Consider the following 20,397-nt stretch of genomic DNA (forward strand, 5'->3'; position numbering starts at 1 on the left):
AGTCGGACTTTACGAATTTATTGACGGATTTTACTTTGAGACTTTCAGTTTTGTTCACTAACGCCTTGCGCCACGCGTAGGGCCTCCGCGATCGGGGTAGTTCGGGACGATTATTTCCGCCAACGACGCCGGCGCGCCCACGCCTACGCCGGATTTTCTGCGACACGGGGCATTTAACGCTATCGCGTTAATACACACACAGCGCCTGCTATGTGCAACGTGATTCTTTGATGCGACGCTGTGTTCGTTCTCCAGCTTGTTGTACTTTGATTATACGAGCGCCAAGTGTACGTGCTGTGTGTGTATGTGATGTGTGTTTAAACATTCGGACGTATTTACGTGAGCGAGAAGAATCGGGGGAACCCGCGCAATTGCTCGGATATTTTTTCTTCTTACAATTAACCTTGTGATCGAAGCAAACATACGGTGAAGCCAAGAAAGCGTAGGAAGAAATGAAGCGTGTTTCTGGTTGAAATGCAGAAGCAATAAAGAAAAATCGAAACAATAGTGCAGTACACACATGCAGTCGAACCCGGATATAACGAATTATTGTGTATAACGAACAGCAGTGAAATCCCCTTGAAAAGGTTTGTATAAAGGTTTTATTTTATATATCGAATTACCTATGTATCCAACTTTTTCGTGATCCCCTTCAGATTCGACATATCCGGGTTTGACTGTATCCCTCATTACGCGTGCGATGCTATATACTCAGTTAAGCTATGCGCCGGCGCGTGTACTCCCGTCCGCTTTCACGGGTATGGGTAAGTTATAGTGTGCGAAACATGGTACGGCGTGACCTGTTTAAGGCTCCTTCTGTGGCTTCCGGCGCATGCAGCTCGGCTAAAGCATAGCCTTCGAGATTAGTTTCCGTGATGACTCCCGAGGAAGCCGTCGCTAAGACGTTGATTTGGACACCGGCTGTATGTGCACTACATATAGCCCTGGGATGCCTTAAGCGGCTGGCTGGCTGACTGGCTTAAGTCTGGAGCAGTTGGATATCGCTGGAAGAGAGACGTTCGTCTTGCAGAGTGGACGTAAAATTGGATGATCGTAGTGACGGCGGTGGCATGCGCGACTTGCCGTTCTCCGACGCGTCAACGAAATCACAGTATACCCGAGAGCGATCGCATTCCGCCTCCATCGGAAAGCATCCTCCGCGCTTCGAGAATCGAACCCGGGACCTCGTACTCGGCCGCAAACGCTGCGTGTTTCGGACGAAAATTCGATCGGCACACCGACAATAGGATCTCACTATAAAGACAGCTGCCGCAGAAGCTCTGCCACCGCCGTTGGTTTGAACAGGTATACGTCATTAATAGCGCGTAGCGATGACACTAAGCCTAGCAAAAGGAATATCTTCGACTGCTGCAGGCAGCCGAAACAAAGGATAGAAACGGGATTACGGCACGTCTCGCGTTATCCGCAAGTGCTGCGCGCAAAATAAATCGAAAGAATAGAGAAAAAGCCATAATCCGAGCGCCTTTCTTTCTTATTGTTTTCGTGTGCCTAGGGACAGTATGACGCGAACTCCGAAACTCCGGCCGGCCGGCCCCCTTAAACGATGACGAATCGGAAATCCGTTCTTTCTAGCCCCGGACACGCACGTCACGAGGTGACACGAAGTAGAACTTATAAGGGAGATTTATGACGCTTCCCCATATCTACGACGGGTTGTTATAGCGGATTTTTGTTCTTCTTTTCTTGCTTTTCGCGTCTCTCACGGAGCGAGCTGACAGTGTGGCGGAGCCACGAAGCTCGATCCTCCTGTGCTGTTGCGAGTATTTTTGCGAGTACCCATTGTGAGACATCTGGAGGCCGGCGGCGTTTTACGGGTTGCGCCTGACATGGGGAACGACGTCGGGTGGTCATTGCTGACTGCGGAGACGAGGGAAATGAAACAGTGTAGGGGCAAAAAGAGAAAAAGATAGGAGCACAGCGACTCGCAGGCACGTTGAGATGCCTTCGTCGTATATGGACGTTGTACTGTATGGATGGGGGGCTTTGGGCAGTGGAGTAACACAAAAATTGTGTGTATGTGGGGGAGGAGGATAGGGGGACGGGGGGGGGGGGGGGGGCACAATGAAGTGGGAGGTTCACCTTACTGCTCTTGAGGCGACGTGTTACATTTATGGGTCACGAAAAAAACATTAACGACGTCTCCTGGAATAAAGCATGGGTGATTCAGGATATTGGGCAAGGGGTGTGTGTGCGTGTGCGTGCGTGCGTGTTTGTGTGTGTGTGTTTGTGCGTGCGTGTGTTTGTGCGTGTGTTTGTGCGTGCGTGCCTGTGTGTGTGTTTGTGTATGTGTGACGCTAACTTACCTCATATTCAATCTGAAACATTATGGCGCGACTGCACGTATTTTTGTGTCACGAAAAAAAATCGTTCTTTACTAATGGCGAGATTGATAGTTTCCATTTTCGATTTTCTCACCGAAGCATTATAGCGGCGTTACGGCACTTTGACGTCAGTTACCTCGAAGTGTTTTCGCCTGTTTGGGCCGTTCTTGCGCAGGAAAGATCAAAACTCTCTAAAACTCACTAACGGTCCTTGGATCCTTAGACAGTAAGTTAGTGCTTGTTTATCGGGCGTGCAACTATATTTTATACGCGTAGCACTGATGGACGGTTTGTAGCGGCTTGGCTTGGAAATGAACTTGGGATTTTAATGAACATTAATTACACGCAACCGGGTTTCGATCAACAGACTGGCTGGCGCGCGCAATTATGTTTTTTTTTTTTTTTTTTCGTTTGCTAGCGTCAATAACGCTTGCGGGATTCGTTCTCTGGTGCCTACAGCTAAGGGGCCATAGAACGTTTATACTATATGAAAATTTGAAGAGATAAAGCGCCACGCACTGTTCAATCCTGCGTAGGACTTGTTCTATTTTCGTCTTCCCAGTTAATCATTCAGTTTATGCTGGCGTTGCACTCAATGCGTAATAAATTAAATGTGTTTGCACATGAATACAGAAATATGTGCACGCGGATTTGAACTCTTCGTCGCTTTTTGGTTTTTGTAATTCGGTGCAATGTCTCTGGAATTTTTGTCGTCCGTCACAGACGACGAAGAGTTGTTTGGTGCATCTCGCTTAAATCCTGCCTTTCTCAGTGTCTCCAGCTTGATTACACATCGTTTCTCGGCCTTTTGACTGAGATTAAGGTTGTCACGCTTCGTCTCGTTGTCGCACGAATTAACGCCTTTTCCGCAAGGATTTCCTTAAAATGATGCTTCCGACGGACCATTATACTAAATGTCATTTTATTCCGCGGTTATACTATCGGTATTACGAACGAACTGCGTATCCTCGCAGGACCACGATCCTGGGCAACTCGTCGCTGTTGGTGCAGAACGTGCAGAGCTCGGATGAGGGCCTCTACCGCTGCGTCGGTGTGGGCCAGGACAAGAACGCCGCGCAGCAGTCCTTCGTGGCAAGGATAAGCCTCGCCTGTGAGTTTGCACTCGTATGGCTCTCAAGAGGGTGCTAGATCGACGCTAGACTGTTTCTGACTTGCACCTCTCCACGAGTGCTCATTTGGCACAAAGAGCCGCGAAGGACTCCTAATGAAGGAGCGCTTATAGGAGGCAAAAGTTTCCTTTTGGAATTTAGCGCCATATTGTTGCAGTGATGTGTTTGCGACGCCGCGGATTTTGAGCTGTATTGCAGAATTTCGGTTTTAGCTAAAAAAAATGAAACGGCAGCAAAAGTTCCAAGGTTGTGGCATTACTGCGCATTGGCATTGTTAATTTCGTGGAAATGCGTTGATTATTACGAGAGAAAATAAAAGTCAAAGTTCTCTGTTCTGAATTTCGAGCCGAAACCGAAGCGCCGGTGCGTCAGTCTGACGTCACAGATTTTGAAATATGTTCCCGTACTTGGGCCGATGCGACTCGGTAAATGTTCTTGAAACTTGCTAAGTTCACATTTTGCTCTTCTAAAATTCAATGTAGTCTATCTTTGCCGATGAAAACCTAACAAAAGGCGCGCGCAGACGCCGTCAAAAATCATGACGTCACCGCTGCTTAGCCACCCGCCTTTTATTTTATTATTGCGCCTTTTCTGGATTGCTGTCCCTCTTTTCGCGGTGTGTTTTTCGGTATTGTAGTAAGTGTGTTCTTGTAATACAGATTACATATTTTTTTTTCTCTTTAGTGTCTCTTTAAAGTGGATAATAACTGAAATGAACTGAAAAAAAGTTCCGGCCAACCTCTCGCATTTCAAATGACGTCCGCAGTCCTGGAGGACTTCAAGCACGAGTCCATCGAGCCCCCGCTTCCGGAGGACCGGACCGTGGTGGCGGCCAAGGGCGGCCAGCTCGAGCTGCTCTGCGTGGTGCCCGAGGGCCAGCCCCGGCCGCGGGCCTGGTGGGAGGACCCGTCGGGCCACACCATCGGCGACAGCGGCCGCGTCAGGGTCTCCGGCACGCGGCTGCTCGTCGACTCGGCCAAGAAGGGCGACGCCGGCAACTACACGTGCGTCGCGCAGAACATGGCGCACACGCGCCGCACCAGCGTCACGCTCTTCGTCGCCGGTGAGTTATTGTGGCAGCATAGTAGGAACAGCATTAGTGGTAGTTATACCTAGTAGTAGTAGCGTTAGTAGTAATGGTAATATTAACGCGACAGCGTTGAAGACCTCGTGTCGCAATCCGGCGTCGGTGTCGAAAAAAAAAATCCGGCGTCGGTGTCGGAGTAGGCGCCGGCAGCTTCAGTTGGCCGGGAAGCCTATTGATAAGCAGCCAGGGATCCTTGAATTCTATCGCGTTCCACTCTTAAAGGCGTCCTCGAAATCTTTGTGGTACCAATAGTATTAGTACTAAAACTGGGTATATTAGAACAACATTCAGAAGCTACTCGTCATGCACATCCAGGAGATGCTAGGTCGCAAGCAGCAATGATGATCAATTAGGGAGCTAGTTGTGCATATATGTGGTAGTCATTTATGGGTGCAAAGTAATGGTGCACTTTATGGGCAACTATGGTAAGTGCAGTGAAATGATTTCAGTTGTTGAAGGTCATGTAGGTAATGTGAAGGAATTACTCTTTAAAAAGTAAAAATCGTGCGTAACGTGCAACTGGAAATACAGAACACACAATAGTGCAATCCATGTGGGCGTTATTATTATTATTATTATTATTATTATTATTATTATTATTATTATTATTATTATTAGCAGTAGTAGCAGTAGTAGTAGTAGTAGTGATAATAGTAGTAGTAGTAGTAGTAGTAGTACAGTCGAATCTCGATAATTCGAACTCGAAGGGGCCCAAAAATTTGTTCGAATTAAAGGAAGGGCGTATTTTTGAAGTATTTGATCACCTATAGCACGATGCACGAACGGTGCACCGATCGTGAAATATCGCGGCGCGCAAGCGCATAAAGAGCGCAACTGCCCACGCCGGCCAAAGTTCGGTTCCCGATAACCGTAGATAACGAAACTTCAGGGAGCGGACGGCGCCGGCATGGCGACGGGACGACGGGGGGCGCGCGCAGAGACCGCGGAATGTGAGGGAGGAGGGCGGCAGGGAAGCGGATTTGGCCTCGGCAACTCCGCCGCTTCGGCGGCAGTGGCTTCGGTGGCTCCCCTCGCTCTCTCTCCCAACTCCCACAACTCCCTCGCAGCTCCCTCGCCTTCGGCGGTCTCCGCGCGCGTCCGCCGCCGTGCCGGCGCATCGCCCGCTCTCTGAAGTTTCGTTTTCTGCCGTTATCGGGAAGCGAGCGTTTGCCGGACTGGGCTTCCGCCGCTGCATTAAGCGGTCTCTCGAAAGCTTTTATTGCGATAGCAATTATATGGACACTTCAACCGGATTTCTGCCGTCGCCGTGAGGTTCCGTATAGATAACATCTTCGCCGCGCGCCGTATGCCCGAGCGGAAGCGTGCGGGGACGCTCGCTATCACGGAGAGCCAACGCACTCAATCTCCCACGCGCAAGCGAGGAAGCGGGAAGCCAGCGCCGGAGGGAGCGGGGGAGGGGGGGTGGAGGGAGGGGGGGGGCGCACTTCTACTCTGCGAACAACCGCGCTCGTCGCTCGCCCGCACCGTCTCTTTATCTTCACACGGCTCTGACCTTTATGCGCTGTGCATTCGCCGCTCAGTTTCCGTTGAAGCGATAGACCGCACGTACCTTCGCACGTACCTGCCAGCGTTTTGACAGTCGTTGTCTGCAGTCATTCAGTGTAATCTATTCATGCTTGTTTGTGCGCGCTCACACCACGCTTGTTCATTCAGTTAGTAATAGTCGGGCCACATTTTCCAAAGCACGCTACACATGCAATGCTGCTCGGATCGGCAGTGCAGCGCTACAGGTGTGTCCCTTCGCACGTGCTGCCCACGGGAAGCGCTTCTCATCAACACCACCGTTACACACGCGCCTTCTCGTGGTCATCGAGTCTCTCTTTATGTCGGTCTACTTACGCCGCAGCACACCTGCTTACTTCATCAGCTCATGTTTACTACAATTCATATGGCTACCAAAGCCGCTCACCTTACTTTGTATGACATTGCTGTGTTGCTATCGCATTCATTGCTTCGCCCTTAGGGTGAAACTGTGACATTTTTTTTTTTCTCTATCGCGGTGTCGGAGCAATGCCGGCCGGAGGCGCCGCCGCGTTATTTGGCGCGCTGCTGAGAGCATTGTCGGTCCGCGGTATGTTCGAATTAACCGTCAGCAAATGGGGGCTTTCGCGTTCGAATTACCGAGCGTTTTCGCCCATCGAAATACACAGAACTTTGACGGGACCACAGCGTCAGTTTGAATAAACCGGCAGTTCTAATTAAGCGTGTTCGAATTAACGAGATTCGACTGTAGCAGTAGTAGTAGTAGTAGTAGTAGTAGTAGCATTAAAGAAAACAACCTTCTTGGCTCTTTCGCCCGATTTCGTGGTCATTGGGTGGACTTTCTCCACTATTAGAATGAGCGGGAGGTTGCTCTGTCGGGAGTAGAAGGGTGCTATGTAGCCGGATCCGGCGGACAGAAAGAAGGTCACTGGTGTAGAGGGAAAAGCGCTGGTGTTATCAACAAACCTCGCTGGTTGGTCGGAGAGACACTGACGTCACGCCAGAGGTTGGTAAACCTTGTAGGTCGGCGTGCTGTTGCGGTAAATGGCAGAAAGGTAACGGAAATTTGAAACGCGAACCGAGGCTCGGCGTTAATGGGACTCCGCCATGACACCAGAGAAATGGGAAGAAACGTGCGGCAACGAATTTCACACATAATGTAACGGAGTCAGAAAGCTTCGACAACCATCTTCCGTGTCCGCATCATTTTTGTTATTATTTCCTGAAAATTTGTTTTCTTGCGAGTTATCATTTTTTTTCTGTCTTGGTTTACGTAATTTAATGCATTAAATTACGTAATGTGCCGTAGTGTGCCGTTGAAGTGGTCACAGCTGGCTTGTGCATGCACCGTGAGCCACGGACCTCCTGGGTTACGGGTTTTCATTGAACCTTCTGTTGTAAGTTATCCCTTGTGCGCTCCGTTCTAATTCTTTCACTCCTGTAAGTTTCACGTTGTTCTCACTTTTTTAACCATGCAATAAATGTGCCAAACGCCTACCCTTCGGGAATTAGTCTTGCTCTGTGGTGCTCGCGTCGGCCCGTGCTGTAAATGAGACGAACGTTAGCTCGTGGAGTTTGTACCACAGCCCGCCCGCCGCGGGCTCGGGACTCCAGGGCATCGCCTCCGCTAATGTGGGGCGCTCCGGCCTCGTCTCCTTCCCGCAGTGGCACCATCGGTGTCGTCGCACCCACTGGACTTGACGGTGGACGAAGGCGAGGAGACCACACTGACATGCTCCTACACGGGCTCGCCGCCGCCCGTCACGCGGGTCACGTGGCAACACGACGACAGGCCGCTGCGCCCCGCCGGCAATGGCGGCTCGGCGAACACGGACCCCATCACGGCGGCAGTGAACGGCAATGGCGGGCCGGGTCACCTGAATACGTACCCCAACGGGACCCTGCACATACGCAACGTGGGCCTGAGTGACTCTGGTGACTACTTCTGCAGCGTCAACACCACGGGGTTCCCCGTCCAAACGGCCAAGGTGGCCACGCTGCAAGTCAGGGGTGAGTGACTGATTGTTTTGTTTTTGGTCGCAAAGCTGTACAGTGGGCCATGGGGAAATCCGTAAACGTAGATAGAAGAGATATGAAATGGAGGATATTGTCATGTGGTTGTGGCGGTCAAGAGCACATTAGCAAAACTTTGAATGACGAAATTAACTCTATTGGGCGAACTTGTGCCCACACAAATAGGCTACACTCAAAGAACAGTAATAGCGGCGAACACAGTCGGCGGTCGTCGAAAATCTGATCAGTGGGCCACGCGCGTCGGCTTTTATACATAAGTCATCGAAGGTTCCAGAGTGATCGCCGGTGCCCGCGTGTCTTCCAGAAAGCACTACACAATTCGCGTCGGGCATACACGCAATCACATTACACAAGGTTCGGTGACCGACAGCGGATGGAATCATCGATAACATTAGAGAAACTTCCGATATATGCAGGCCCGTCTTGCGCTGAGCGATTACATTTGTTAGACGGTGAAACGCGGTCACCCATGAAAGATAAACAAGTGCACGTGTCAATATAAACCGATTGTTGCGATAAGAAAAGAGAATATGAGATAGATAGATAGATAGATAGATAGATAGATAGAAAATAGGGCAAGTAAGAAATGCGGATGGAGCTGGTAGCTGTATTGATTGGTTTAATGGTTCAAAGCCAAGTGAGGCTATGAGAGCCCATAGTGGAGAGCTAGTGTTTTATTTGTAACAGCTGGAGTTCTTTAGCGTGCACCCAAAGCACTGTGCACGAGCGGTTTTGGCATTCTAATCCCATGGAATAGCGACTGCTGCGACCGGGAGTTGAACCCGCGACCTCATGCTCGAAATTGCAATTGCCATAGCCGATGAACGACCGCGGTGGGTAGGAGTAAGCAACCTGCTGGAGCTGCAACAGAGAGCTTGCTACATAGCGCATACACATGAATTCACCCTCAACATGGGAAAAGCAGCTGCGGGCGAATTGACCTTCATGCTGCCTCTGGCTTCATTGCGAACTAAGCGGCGAGAACACAGCGCACACGAAGCTCTGAGCCCTCGGCGCACCTAGACTGTACTCATCGCAGATCGTTTTCAAGATAGGGCCCGCGCTACTGACTCTACTCATCGCAGATTGCTTTCAAGATAATTTCTGCGGGGCCGCGCACGGCCGGACCATGTGCAGCCACCGCCGGAGTAGCATGCCCCTCCTCGTCGGTGCCTTGCATGCGACGAATGGCGGCGCGCTTCCTTCCTGCTTTCCTCCCTTGCCCGCGTGAGTTCAAGCCACCGTCCTTGGCTCACAGTAGTTCGCGCCCTGAATTAGCCATGCTTCCATACCATTCACTGTTTCTCTCACTTTCGTTTTGATGACTCCTGGTTGTTTATCGACACTTTCAATTATGATGGCGATTATCTGCATCCCCTTTGAAACGGACCGGCGACAAGTATTCTCCTATGCACACACTGCGCCATCTACTGGCACCACCCCAAAGCTCGTGCATGGCCTCCGAAATGCATGGTGCACAGGTGCTTGTGAACGCTGAGAAAGGCCTTGGTGTATGAGGCGTGCGATGCAGCCAGGCTCCTCTCTCGCTCTTCCCTTTGGACACGCTGCGCCATCTAGCGGCGCTGTCGAGAGGTCCGCGCATGCCCTCCGAGATGCGTGGCGCGCTGGCGCATGCAAACGCTGAGAATTGTGCCTTCGCTGGCCGCATGCCCAATGGCACATACCCAAGGTGACATGAAAGAGGCTTATTGGAGAGTGGCACATACCAAGTGCATTCGTAGCACAGCTCGCTGAAGCGTTGGGCTACAGTGCTTGTGGAACCCGTGTGACGTGGGTTTGATTCCCCCCAGCACAGGATAGATATTATAGATTTCCTTTTGTATTGAAGAAGTCGGGGAAAACAGATACCCAGATGGTCACTGAGCAATAACTGCGTAAAGTAGCCCAAGAGTCCTAATTGGACTAATATATATATATATATTAAATATATTCCGCAATAGCACATACTAGCTCCCATTTGAGAGCGCCGGACCCTACCAGCCTCCACAGCCTAGGGTGCCGACGGCAGTGTTATATATGAGAAACAGACTTGTACAAATGGCTTTATCATTGGCTTTATCATTGGCTTGTCTTAACTGTGATCCTGTGCTGCGATGATGTGCGTATTTTTCCCGTATTTCTTTCTTTACACCTCTCATCCCCTTTCCCCCATGCAGTGTGTAGGGTCGATTTCTTGTCTGGTTCCCGTCCCTGCTTTTTTCCGTTCGTCTCTCGTTCTCTTTATAAAAAACTGAAATTGTACGCAGCCACGTCACCTATCTCCTGTCGATGATGGCAATATTGCAATGATGACAATGATGGCAATATGATGTGCCCAGTCATTTTTTTTAGGCTTCATTTGCGTGATCATCTTGCCTCCCACCTCAGAGCGGCTGAAGTTCGTGCCGGCGCCGGTGAGCCGCAACCTGGAGCTGGGCTCCAATGCCAAGGTGTACTGCCGTGCGCGGGGCAGCCCGTCGCCCATCGTGCGCTGGATCAAGGAGCAGGAGGGCGGCCGCCAGCCTCCGTCGCTCGAGTGGCCGCCGCACATCCGCGACGAGAACGGCACCCTGCGGTTCCAGGGGGTGCGCGCGCAGGACGCCGGGCGCTACACCTGCGTCGCGACCAGCACGCAGGGACTCATCAACGCCACCGTGCGCCTCGACGTCATCAGTGAGTGCGGCCGCCGGCTCTCTTTATACGGATGCACTGCCTTGTTAGTGGGTGCAGTCGTGCAGTCGTGCAGACGAAACTCGAAAGAGCGAACGCGGATATAAAGAACTATCAGATGTAACGAAGTAAATATATAGCGATTCTTGCTGAAATCGGCGTTTAAGGAATATATGCTTACAACGAATATCGGATACAATGCTGCACGATAGCGTGTTAATGCCATTTAGTGTAACTTCTTGCTTTGTCGACAGCTGGTACAGTGCGAACAGTACTAGTGCAGACGAAACTCGAAAAAACGAACACGGATATAACGAACTGAATCTAGTGCTTCTCGCTGAATGTCAGCGTCAAAGCAATATATGCTCACGAGGAATATCGGCTACAATGCCGCATTACAGCGGGTCAACGCCATTTATCGTACCCTCCTTGCTGTGCTCACTTCCTCTCTCCCCCACGCAGTGATGCCCCGGTTCACGGTGCAGCCGTCGCCGACACGAGCCGTGGAAGGCTACAGCGCCATGCTTCACTGCAAGGCGACGGGTGACCCCCTGCCCACCATCCAGTGGGACCGCAACAACGTGCTCAACAACTTCGACCCGCAACGCTACCGCGTCCTCGAAAACGGCTCCCTCTACATTTCGGAGGTGCACCGCGACGACGACGGCAAGTACGGCTGCACGGCCGGAAACAGCGGCGGCCTGCGGCGCGTCGAAGCCAGCCTCGTCGTCCTGGGTAAGCATCAGCTATTATTACACCTGCAGTTTAATAAAGCTTGCGCGAGGAATCGAGCCAAATAAACCATGTGCGGGTGCACCAAAATGTTTGATATTCTTAAAAGCTTTAACACACTGTGTGAGGCTTGTATAATGACATCGCACAGGCGCCACTACGACGCCCGCAAAGAGCCGTGTCAGTAAATTTGCATCACGTTCATGTTTGAGCACTGATATTGTTTGACGCTTTTATTATTTAATAGTCTGAGAAGATTTAAGATAAAAGGCATGCGCTGTGAGTGTTATGTTTCACCAGCTTGGTTTGTGGGCTAACATTCTCAAAATTCTGAGCAATAATTTAATTAAGAATGTTAGACATGGTATGAGCACCTTAAGCGATGGAATAGTGTAGCCATTATAACCCGCATATACGATATGGATAAGCATAAAGCATATACTTATACCTATAAATATATGCGGAGCCCCACGGCGACTGGAGTGTCCATATAATCGCTATCGCAATAAAACCCAGTGCTGCAAAGCGACAGCGATTACGACGCTGCGATTCTTTATCGCGCAACAATTGTCACACACGAACCATGCGGCGGTTTGTTTCTTCAGTGCGCAGATAGCGCGCATCGAGCCAGACGCCCGTCATGAGCTCACTGAAAAGGCGCCAGTGGCATTCAGTAAAGTGCGCAGTGAGCGCATCTTTCACACATCTGGGTTCTGTGCATTCTGCACCAGTATGGATTGTCGCCAAAAGTTACCCAAGCCCAGGAAAGCATCCACGAATTTTATCGCTTTCCTTGCTGATCGATCTCGGGTTTAGGTAGCAGTTTAAGCAAACGCAGCGTTTCGCTGACAATATTTTTTTTTCTTAATCCTTGAAGATTGCCACAATTGTAAACGATGCATGCAATGTGTACGATCTCGCGATCTTCGCAGTTCCAACGGCGCCGATTTATGCAGTTTCCTCCGTGCGTAGTGTTTTTTGTTCCTGCCGACAGCCATTACTGCGGGCGATAGCAATAGAGCAGGCATGCGTTTTTAATCACAGCCGCCCGGAACATCTGCTGCTGATGGTGCACGATATTTCGTGTTACAAATTTGTTGTCTTGAGGTGCTACAAATACAGAGAACGCATACAAATTTCACTTGCCATTTAGACATCTTTGGTGTGTTGAAATCTGTAGTACTGAAATAGTTATGTGTTAAAACAATACCGGATATTGAAGATGTCAAGCGCCATCCGCCATCTTTTTGGAGGAGGCACGCACGCCAACAAGAAACTGTGCGCTCAATGACATTGCCACCCAGCTAGCACAAAAACGATACAGGATTACTTCAAATGAATGTTTCTCACTTTAATCTTAGCCAAAATGCCGAGAAGATAAGAATGCTCTAAAGATCACACGGTGGTTATGAGTGTGTAACTCAAATGTTGAAGCGTTAGCTGTAGTGTGAAAGAGCAAATAGTGTTTCGCAGACATGTTCATTTCTGCTATGTCGCTTTGCTGCTAAGCTTGAAGACTGGGAGTGTTGGTATATAGCATACTAGAAGTCGGATTGTGTGTTTCTCTTCTGTGTGTCGCAGCAAAATGTTGCGCAATCCAACTTCTGGTAAGCTTTGCTGCTGTGCTTTTGCGGCTTGGAGAGGCGAGTGTTATGTCGCTTCACGTCTGTTTCGGCGGCTGGAACCGACGAGATCATCTTGCTTACGTCGCATGGCTATTGCTGCCTCCACGGCACGTATAAGGCCGGGCTGTTTTGGCGGGTTAGGCGTTTTCGCCCCCCATATTGAGCTCACCCGAATCGCTCAGGGGCCTGAAGGTCCTGCTTCGTCTAGAACATGTCAGTGTAAAGGATTTTTTATAGCGTTCTGATATAAACTACTACGCCTCGCTCCGATGCATGCTACACTGGTGCAGCTGGGTGAGCCGAGTGAGCCAGCGCCCCCCCCCCCCTCTCCCCTTCGTCGAAAGATCAACACACTGTGATGTTATCGGCGCTGCAGCATCTTACGGCGCTGCCAAATTTTTCGCTGCAAAGGCCGACTCCGACAACGAGATGACGACGGTGCTAAACCGAGGAAAGAGCTGAAAGAGAACGCTATAAAATATGTTCAATCCATTTAGAGAGTGAAAATTGGACGTATATCTTTGGCTATATTTCGACGAGTATGACTATTCTGAGAAGAATCAAAAAGGTTTGAAAGACCGTTATAAGGTTTTCAATATAGGTATAGAACCCCTCAATAAATACGGTGTGCTATTTGTTTCTCCTCCCCCGTCTACCATTCCTTACGCTCTCCTGCGTTCCCCACGTGGTGTTACGCCAGCCAGTGGCTTGCAAGTTAGCTCCCACTAACCACATGAGCTAAATATATACAGGCTGCCGCAAGATATTTTTTTGTTTCTATACGACGTCCTTGAAGGCGATCAGTACGTTTATGTACCCGTAGGCAGGCAATACTTGCCCCGCAATATTGGAGAAAGGAAACAACGCTTTAGATACATGATATTAAGATCGATCGAAATTAGAAGAGCGGCTGATACACATTGTTTTTCTGCATCCATAGGGAACTACGCCATTCCTCAAATGCAGCCTTAATGATAAGTCTGTAACTCGAGGTGTCTTCGATTTGGCTGCATTTTCTGCACCAGTTCAGGGAGTGCAGCACTTTCGCATTTGTTTTTGTTTTTACTGGTGCAGCATGCACGCTCTGCACTCTATTTCTTTTTCGAGAGTGCACGTCGAGTTCTTGGCAAGTTCGCGAGTGGCCTGCGCTCATTCGATAAGAGATGCAGCCAACGTGCAGCAACACCTCCGCGCAGCAGTCGAACTCCGGTCAGCTTTGTGGCTTTGTGTCAGTGGCATTCAGCAAAATGTTATTGCAGTCCGCAACACTAACGGCTTGTTTCTGAGACACAGCTACATGCTTACGAAGCAGCGAGCAAGTAAAATTACTTAAACTTCGCGATGTGCTTGTGGCGAGCTTCTGCCGTCTTTCGTCCTGCTTCTCGTCGCTGGCCATGCTGCACGTCTGGGCTCGTTCCCCCCCCCAAGGAAAACGTCTTTTGTCAAAAAGTTCTTTCTTCTTTTTCTCTTTGACACCACCGCAGATGCCTAGCGTTTCACGCGTCTGTTCACGGAGCTGCAAGTAGCGCCACAGACCAGCAAGAAGACGGGGCCGCGTCCAAGCAAATGCCGGCTGCCGCAGAGCCTGACCTTGTCTGTGTGTGCGCAGTACATTTAAAAGGCTAAAAAAAATCTCGAGGGCCACGGGGAACGATGTGGCTACGAGAAAAGACACTACGACCATAACGATGCCAACGATACACCATGCGCGCACAGCCGAAGCCAAAGCTTGCACTTTTCTCTTCATTTTGCAAATAAACGCACAGCGCTAGTATCGGCGCTGCACTTGAGCTTTCTGAACTGGCACTGCACTTTTATGGCACTGCAACGGAAACAGTTCAGCGAGTGCTGCGAAATCAAAGAAGACCATCGTGGTGCTGCCGCGTCCAGTAGGCGCCAATGCCATATAGTTAACGATCGACCTCGTGTTTGCGCTTGGCGCGTGTGTGCGCGACTCGCACATCTCAGCTAAGGATAGTGCTCAAGCCCGTGAGTCAAGCCTAAGTACTTAGGGCTAAATTCACTTTGGGCAGACTACAAACAAACATCTCAGCACAAGGCGGGGGTGGTTCTTGCATGTGCGTTGAGTAGCCGGCGAAGGACTTGCCTCGGTTTATCTGAGGTAAGTCCTTTGCTGGCTCTCGATGCTCGAGTGCTGCTGAGCACACGCGCACGGAGCAAAAAAAAAGTTGCAGTTTAGCCTGAAAGATGAAGCATCGATTGCGATGGCAAATTAGTAGACCGCTATACGTAGTGAGGATAGTAGTTTTATCGGCTGTATGTACTTGTAAACATAGGCATACTAACTAAATTAATGAACATGATGTCATGCGCGCACAGGTAAACATGAACACATCTCACCCGATGACCGCAGAAACTCGCTGTTAAAAGTTTTGCTGGAGTGAGGAAGTGCGGCGGCAGCAGCAGCAGCGAGCGAATTGGCCTTCGTGCTGTCTCTCGCTTCAACGTGAACTAAGCGGCGAGAACACAGCGCATACGAAGCTATTAGTACTCACACTCTGCCCCCATCGCCGATCGCTGTCAAGATAGGGCCCGCACTGCCACGCCATATGCAGTAGCTGCCGGAACAATTATTATTGGCGGCGGCGCTGGCAGCATTACCTGCAGTTCTCATCAGCTTTCGCTTCCTTCCCTCTCATTGCTCCAAAAAGCAGCCGGCTGTTCGGGTGGCGCGAGAAATCTCCTACTTGGATGCAGAGTACCTCAGGAATCGGAGCGCTCGAATATGGAGGATCACAATGACTATCCGTAGATTTCATCAGAATGCGTGACCTCCAACGCTATGCCCACTGAATACAATGCATGTGAAGTTCTTATTTATTTTAAATCTACAGGACCCTCTTTCGACAATCTCCCGTTGTGGGTATATGTGCTATAGAATGGCAATAATCAGCATCATGAACACGCGGCGACAATCAGAAAGACCTAGTTGTCTTTGGCACGATAGAAGTAGACGTGCGGTAGGGGCATAATGTTTAGAGCATTAGGCCACAACCGCTACTGGGTGGACCAGGTTCTAATTCCGCTGCCGCACGCACTTCTTAAAGAGTCAAAAGGAATTTACTCGGCGAGAACCCAATTAGCTACCGACCGGCACAGGCGAAACGACGGGTTGGTAGGCAAAGAGACTCCACCCTCCCCCAGGGCCCATCGAAGGAACCTGCGGTTCCCCTCTATTTCAGTAAATGTTTTCTTTCTGTCTCTCGCACACAATATGCACACAATAGTTGGGAATAAGGTACTATATTGAGCAAGAAAAGCACCGTAAATTAAATGTAAGTAATGCCTGGCTATGTAGCATTCTGTGGGGTTCCGCAAACCGTTACCAGGTGAACCAGCATGCTTGCATAAATTGAGTAGTTGTGTGTGTGTGTGGCTCGCGAGCGTACGTCTTCGTGACGACTGCAGCATGACGACGACCACGTCGAAGACGACCGTATGGCAGCAAAGGCATGATATCTACGCTGGCTGTTCGGCGCGAGCTTACGACATGATTGTCGGGTTCTACTTGCGTAGTGGATGAGCGTGAGCGAGAGAAACACGGGTTCTGACATCATCAACAACTACGTTTTGTACAATGGTACGTACCTATGGCTATGTCATATGGTGTATGTTAAAACGACGATGGCGTTTGTTCTCTTCCGACGAAATGTCAAGACATTACTAACTTGGGCGATCACGAGATTGGCAGAACGCCGCGCTGTTTCTACGGAGCGTAAACTGTGCTGTCAGTCTTACACGGCGCCTCAAAGAGCCAGCTGTCACGAGGAAACAAGATGAGAAAGAGGCACGTGGCGCACGCGCCGAGTGTTTCAAATAGCTTTTTTCGCAGAGCTTTCAAAGAGTTTGGAAGTGTCTCAAATGGCATTTGGAACGAAATATGCATGCGTGTGATCGATAAAGAAAAAAAAAAGTGCGTAACACACGTATGGTGCCAACATTGCCAGTTGCCGAGTTTTAGACATGTGCTGCAGGCGGCGCGTACTCCACATTTAATCTCGAGAAATCAGGGAAGCACCGCATCCAATCATGTTACAGTAGCGGAATTGATACCAGTCAGTTTGAAGGGGGCGACAGGAACTTTTCTATGAGATCCGTTACGTCACAACGATGTACCGGCGCTTACGTGTCGCCGCGAAATTCTTGAAGTAGTAGTCTTCTGCTATTAATGAATTTTTTTTCTACGCCAAATTAATGAACATGTGAAGTTTTAAAAGAATAGTTTACCGTTTTGAACTGATTTAGTGTTGCTTGTTAGTGTCCCTGTATTAGTGGATGGCTCTGTATGTGCAACACTCGCTTTGTGTGCAGACTCCGAGGGCTACTCATCAGGCAGCCTGCCAGGCGTTGGTGACCCTGGTGAGAACACGATGGCCAAGACGGTGACCATCACGCTGGGAGCAGCGGCCATTTACATGATGCTCGTCATGGGACTCATGATCTGGTGCCGGTTCCGCCGAGCGCGCAGAAAAGCCATGCTGCTGCTGCAGGTCTCCTCTGAAGGTGAGTCGCCTCGCAGACAGAGTGCACCGTTTCAGCGCGCACCGTTACCGATCTCGGAGGCTACAGTGGGGCGATGCATAACGAACTTGTAACAGCAAGTGTGCGTGCTTGCATGAATGTAACGTTACTTTTCCTTTTGCGGCGGAGCTGATAATTATTACTGCTAGAAGCGCTCGGAAACGATAGACATAAGTGAAGACGCGTTGAAACGAGAGGCGATTTAACGCAAGCGTGCGCCTATTTGAAGAAACAAACTTCGCAAAGTGCTGAAATCTGTGGGAATTTGGAGGGAATGCGGGAGGCCATAAGGCGATGCGTTGGCAAAGCTAGAAGTGTCGGGATGAACTGGGTGCGTTTTGGTAAATTATCAGTTTTGGTAGTTGCTTGTCTGAGCTGGGCTCGTTTCGAGAATGTAAAGAAATACCACGAAAGCACTGCTAGGTTTGTCATCTAGAATTCCTCGTACAAATAGAGTGCATGCATTCCAAAGCATGCTGGCAAATGGGATGCCTCATGCAAGCTCGAGTCTCGCGCCAGGGTGATATGGCAATGCTCACACCGCTGCTTGTGGTCTTCTTCTCTATGTCCTTCAGAATAGTGCACCGTATGCAACGAGAAGTTTGCCCGTTTAATCAGAGCGCATTTGCATGTTTCCAGTGGCCAAGCCCGACGACGACATTGCACCGACCGAGATGCGCGACAAGGCGGTCACTGTGACGGCGTCGGCGCGGGACTCGCTCGTGGCGCCGCATGGTGGTGGCTGCGTGGTCGACGGCAAAGATGGCAACGCCGCCGCTGATGCGCTATCACACAGCTCGGGCTCTCACTCACAGCACTCGAGGCGTAGTCGGAACTCGTATGACAAGCTGCACTACCCTCGCCAGGACCTCCACACCATGATGCTGCTCGGTGAGCTGATGCTTTTGTTTGACATTATACACACGCCTGTCAGGTCAATGGCTAGCTTTCTTAATACAGTGACCAAATGTTGGTGGGTCAATTGCTTATTAGCACCTGCGCACGTAATTATCCAAGGCGACTTTGGAATCTGGGTTACGTGAAACACAAACAAAAAGAAAAAAAAAGTCCGGGGAGACCTAAGCACTTCTTATGAGTTGTGAATGCGATAGCATTAATGTTCATTTGAACCTCGCTTAGCGGTCCTACTGAGCGGACTGCCTCGCCGACGGCAACCCGTCTCACCCCACGGCGTCGCGCCAATGCCTTCTCTGCTCACGCAACACCATTTCGGCCGCTCTGCTCCGTCGAGGCGCGCTCGTGACGTGGCCTCGCAGCCAATGGGAATTTAGGTGCCATTTCGCTGCTACATACGCCGGCTTTTTCGCTCAATGGGCCATATGATGCTTTCGCATAAGAAAAACTGATCAGAACCTGCGTTACGTATAAATATATAAATTTGCGACGGGCCGTCACCGTTGCCGATTTCTAAGCAATATGTCGTCCCGTGCGCAAGTTCATAAGCCTAAATAGCCTCCCGAGACCCATTGTATACATTATGTTGCACATCGCCTTCAATCCTTTTGAAAATAAACATCAAAATTAATCAAAATTAAACGTTAAAATTAATCCGGAGCCCTCCACTACAGCGTGCCTCATAATCAGAACTGGTTTTGGCACGTAAAACCCCAGAAAGAAGAAGGAAGACATACATATTCACCTTATATAGGATGTACGAGGACGAATGAGAAAGTCTTTGCCCCTATTTTCTTTTTTTAAGCCAAATTACGGCTCTGACCCTGACTGACCCGACCCGACCTCCCGCAGCAACGGCGGATTCCGCGGCCGCGCGCGCCATATGTTGAAAGTGATTTGCGGTGAGGACAGAGTCTAGGTGCTTCGATGGCTCGTACCTTTCTGCGTGCTGAGTTCTCGCCGCCCAGTTTGCATTGAAGCGATAGATAGCACGAAGGTCACTTTGCTCGCTGCTGCTGCCGTGCTTCCTGATGCCAGCGTTTTGACAGCAATTGTCCGCACTCAACGAGTGTGATGTGTTCATGTTCACCTTTGCGCGCTGATGCCATGCCATGCTTGTTAATTTAGTTAGTAAGCGAATATTTAGTGAGTTAGCGAATCTTTGTAAGTTCATACGACCGATAAGAATACTATCCTTACTTTGTGTAGCTGTCTATCAATTTGCTAACGCAATTGATGCTTCGCCTTTCGGGCGAAACTGTGATTTTTCTTTAACACGTTACTCCTGACTGGTCGTCGGGCACAGGTCGCGGCGAGTTCGGCGACGTCTTCCTGGCCAAAGCGAGGAACATCATCGAGGGCGAAGCCGAAACGGTGGTGATGGTCAAGGCCCTGCACTCCCGCGATGAGTGGGCACACGCCGACTTCAAGCGCGAGATGGACATGTTCCACAAGCTGAGCCACGAGGGCATCGCGCGCCTGCTGGGCGTCTCGCGGGACGTCGAACCCTTCCTGGTTATCATGGAGTACACCGACTGGGTGAGTGCGTGACGCTGCCGCACCGTCGCATGTAGGCGTGATGATAGGTGCGACATTTTTAAGAGACAGGAAGGCAGCAATATGAGCGAATGGGTCGAGCGGATATAGTGTATAGTTGAAGTTAAGATGAAGTAGTGAGTTAACCACTTGTCATTTAGGGTGATGGAATAGGTGCCAAAACACTGCTACAACGCAGTATAGGGAAGTTACGACTAAATGTTGTAAGTGCGTGTGTTATTAGAGTACTCTCTCAACGTTACCAACTAAAAATTGGTAAC

The 20,397-nt window shown here is 50.0% G+C and overlaps 1 protein-coding gene across 1 annotated transcript in view; it reads left to right on the forward strand.

Moving 5' to 3' along the window:
- The window catches only part of LOC119457934 (inactive tyrosine-protein kinase 7-like), a 149,731-nt gene that overhangs the window by 123,332 nt on the left and 6,002 nt on the right, over window positions 1-20,397 (forward strand). The window contains exons 5-12 of the mRNA XM_037719707.2: window positions 3,317-3,453; window positions 4,239-4,535; window positions 7,728-8,072; window positions 10,485-10,769; window positions 11,229-11,501; window positions 17,456-17,647; window positions 18,305-18,556; window positions 19,887-20,119. Of these exons, the coding sequence (XP_037575635.1) occupies window positions 3,317-3,453; window positions 4,239-4,535; window positions 7,728-8,072; window positions 10,485-10,769; window positions 11,229-11,501; window positions 17,456-17,647; window positions 18,305-18,556; window positions 19,887-20,119 (2,014 nt within the window). The remainder of the gene's footprint in view (window positions 1-3,316; window positions 3,454-4,238; window positions 4,536-7,727; window positions 8,073-10,484; window positions 10,770-11,228; window positions 11,502-17,455; window positions 17,648-18,304; window positions 18,557-19,886; window positions 20,120-20,397) is intronic.

Source organism: Dermacentor silvarum, chromosome 7 (genome assembly GCF_013339745.2).
Source record: "Dermacentor silvarum isolate Dsil-2018 chromosome 7, BIME_Dsil_1.4, whole genome shotgun sequence".
Taxonomy (NCBI): Eukaryota; Metazoa; Arthropoda; class Arachnida; order Ixodida; family Ixodidae; genus Dermacentor; species Dermacentor silvarum.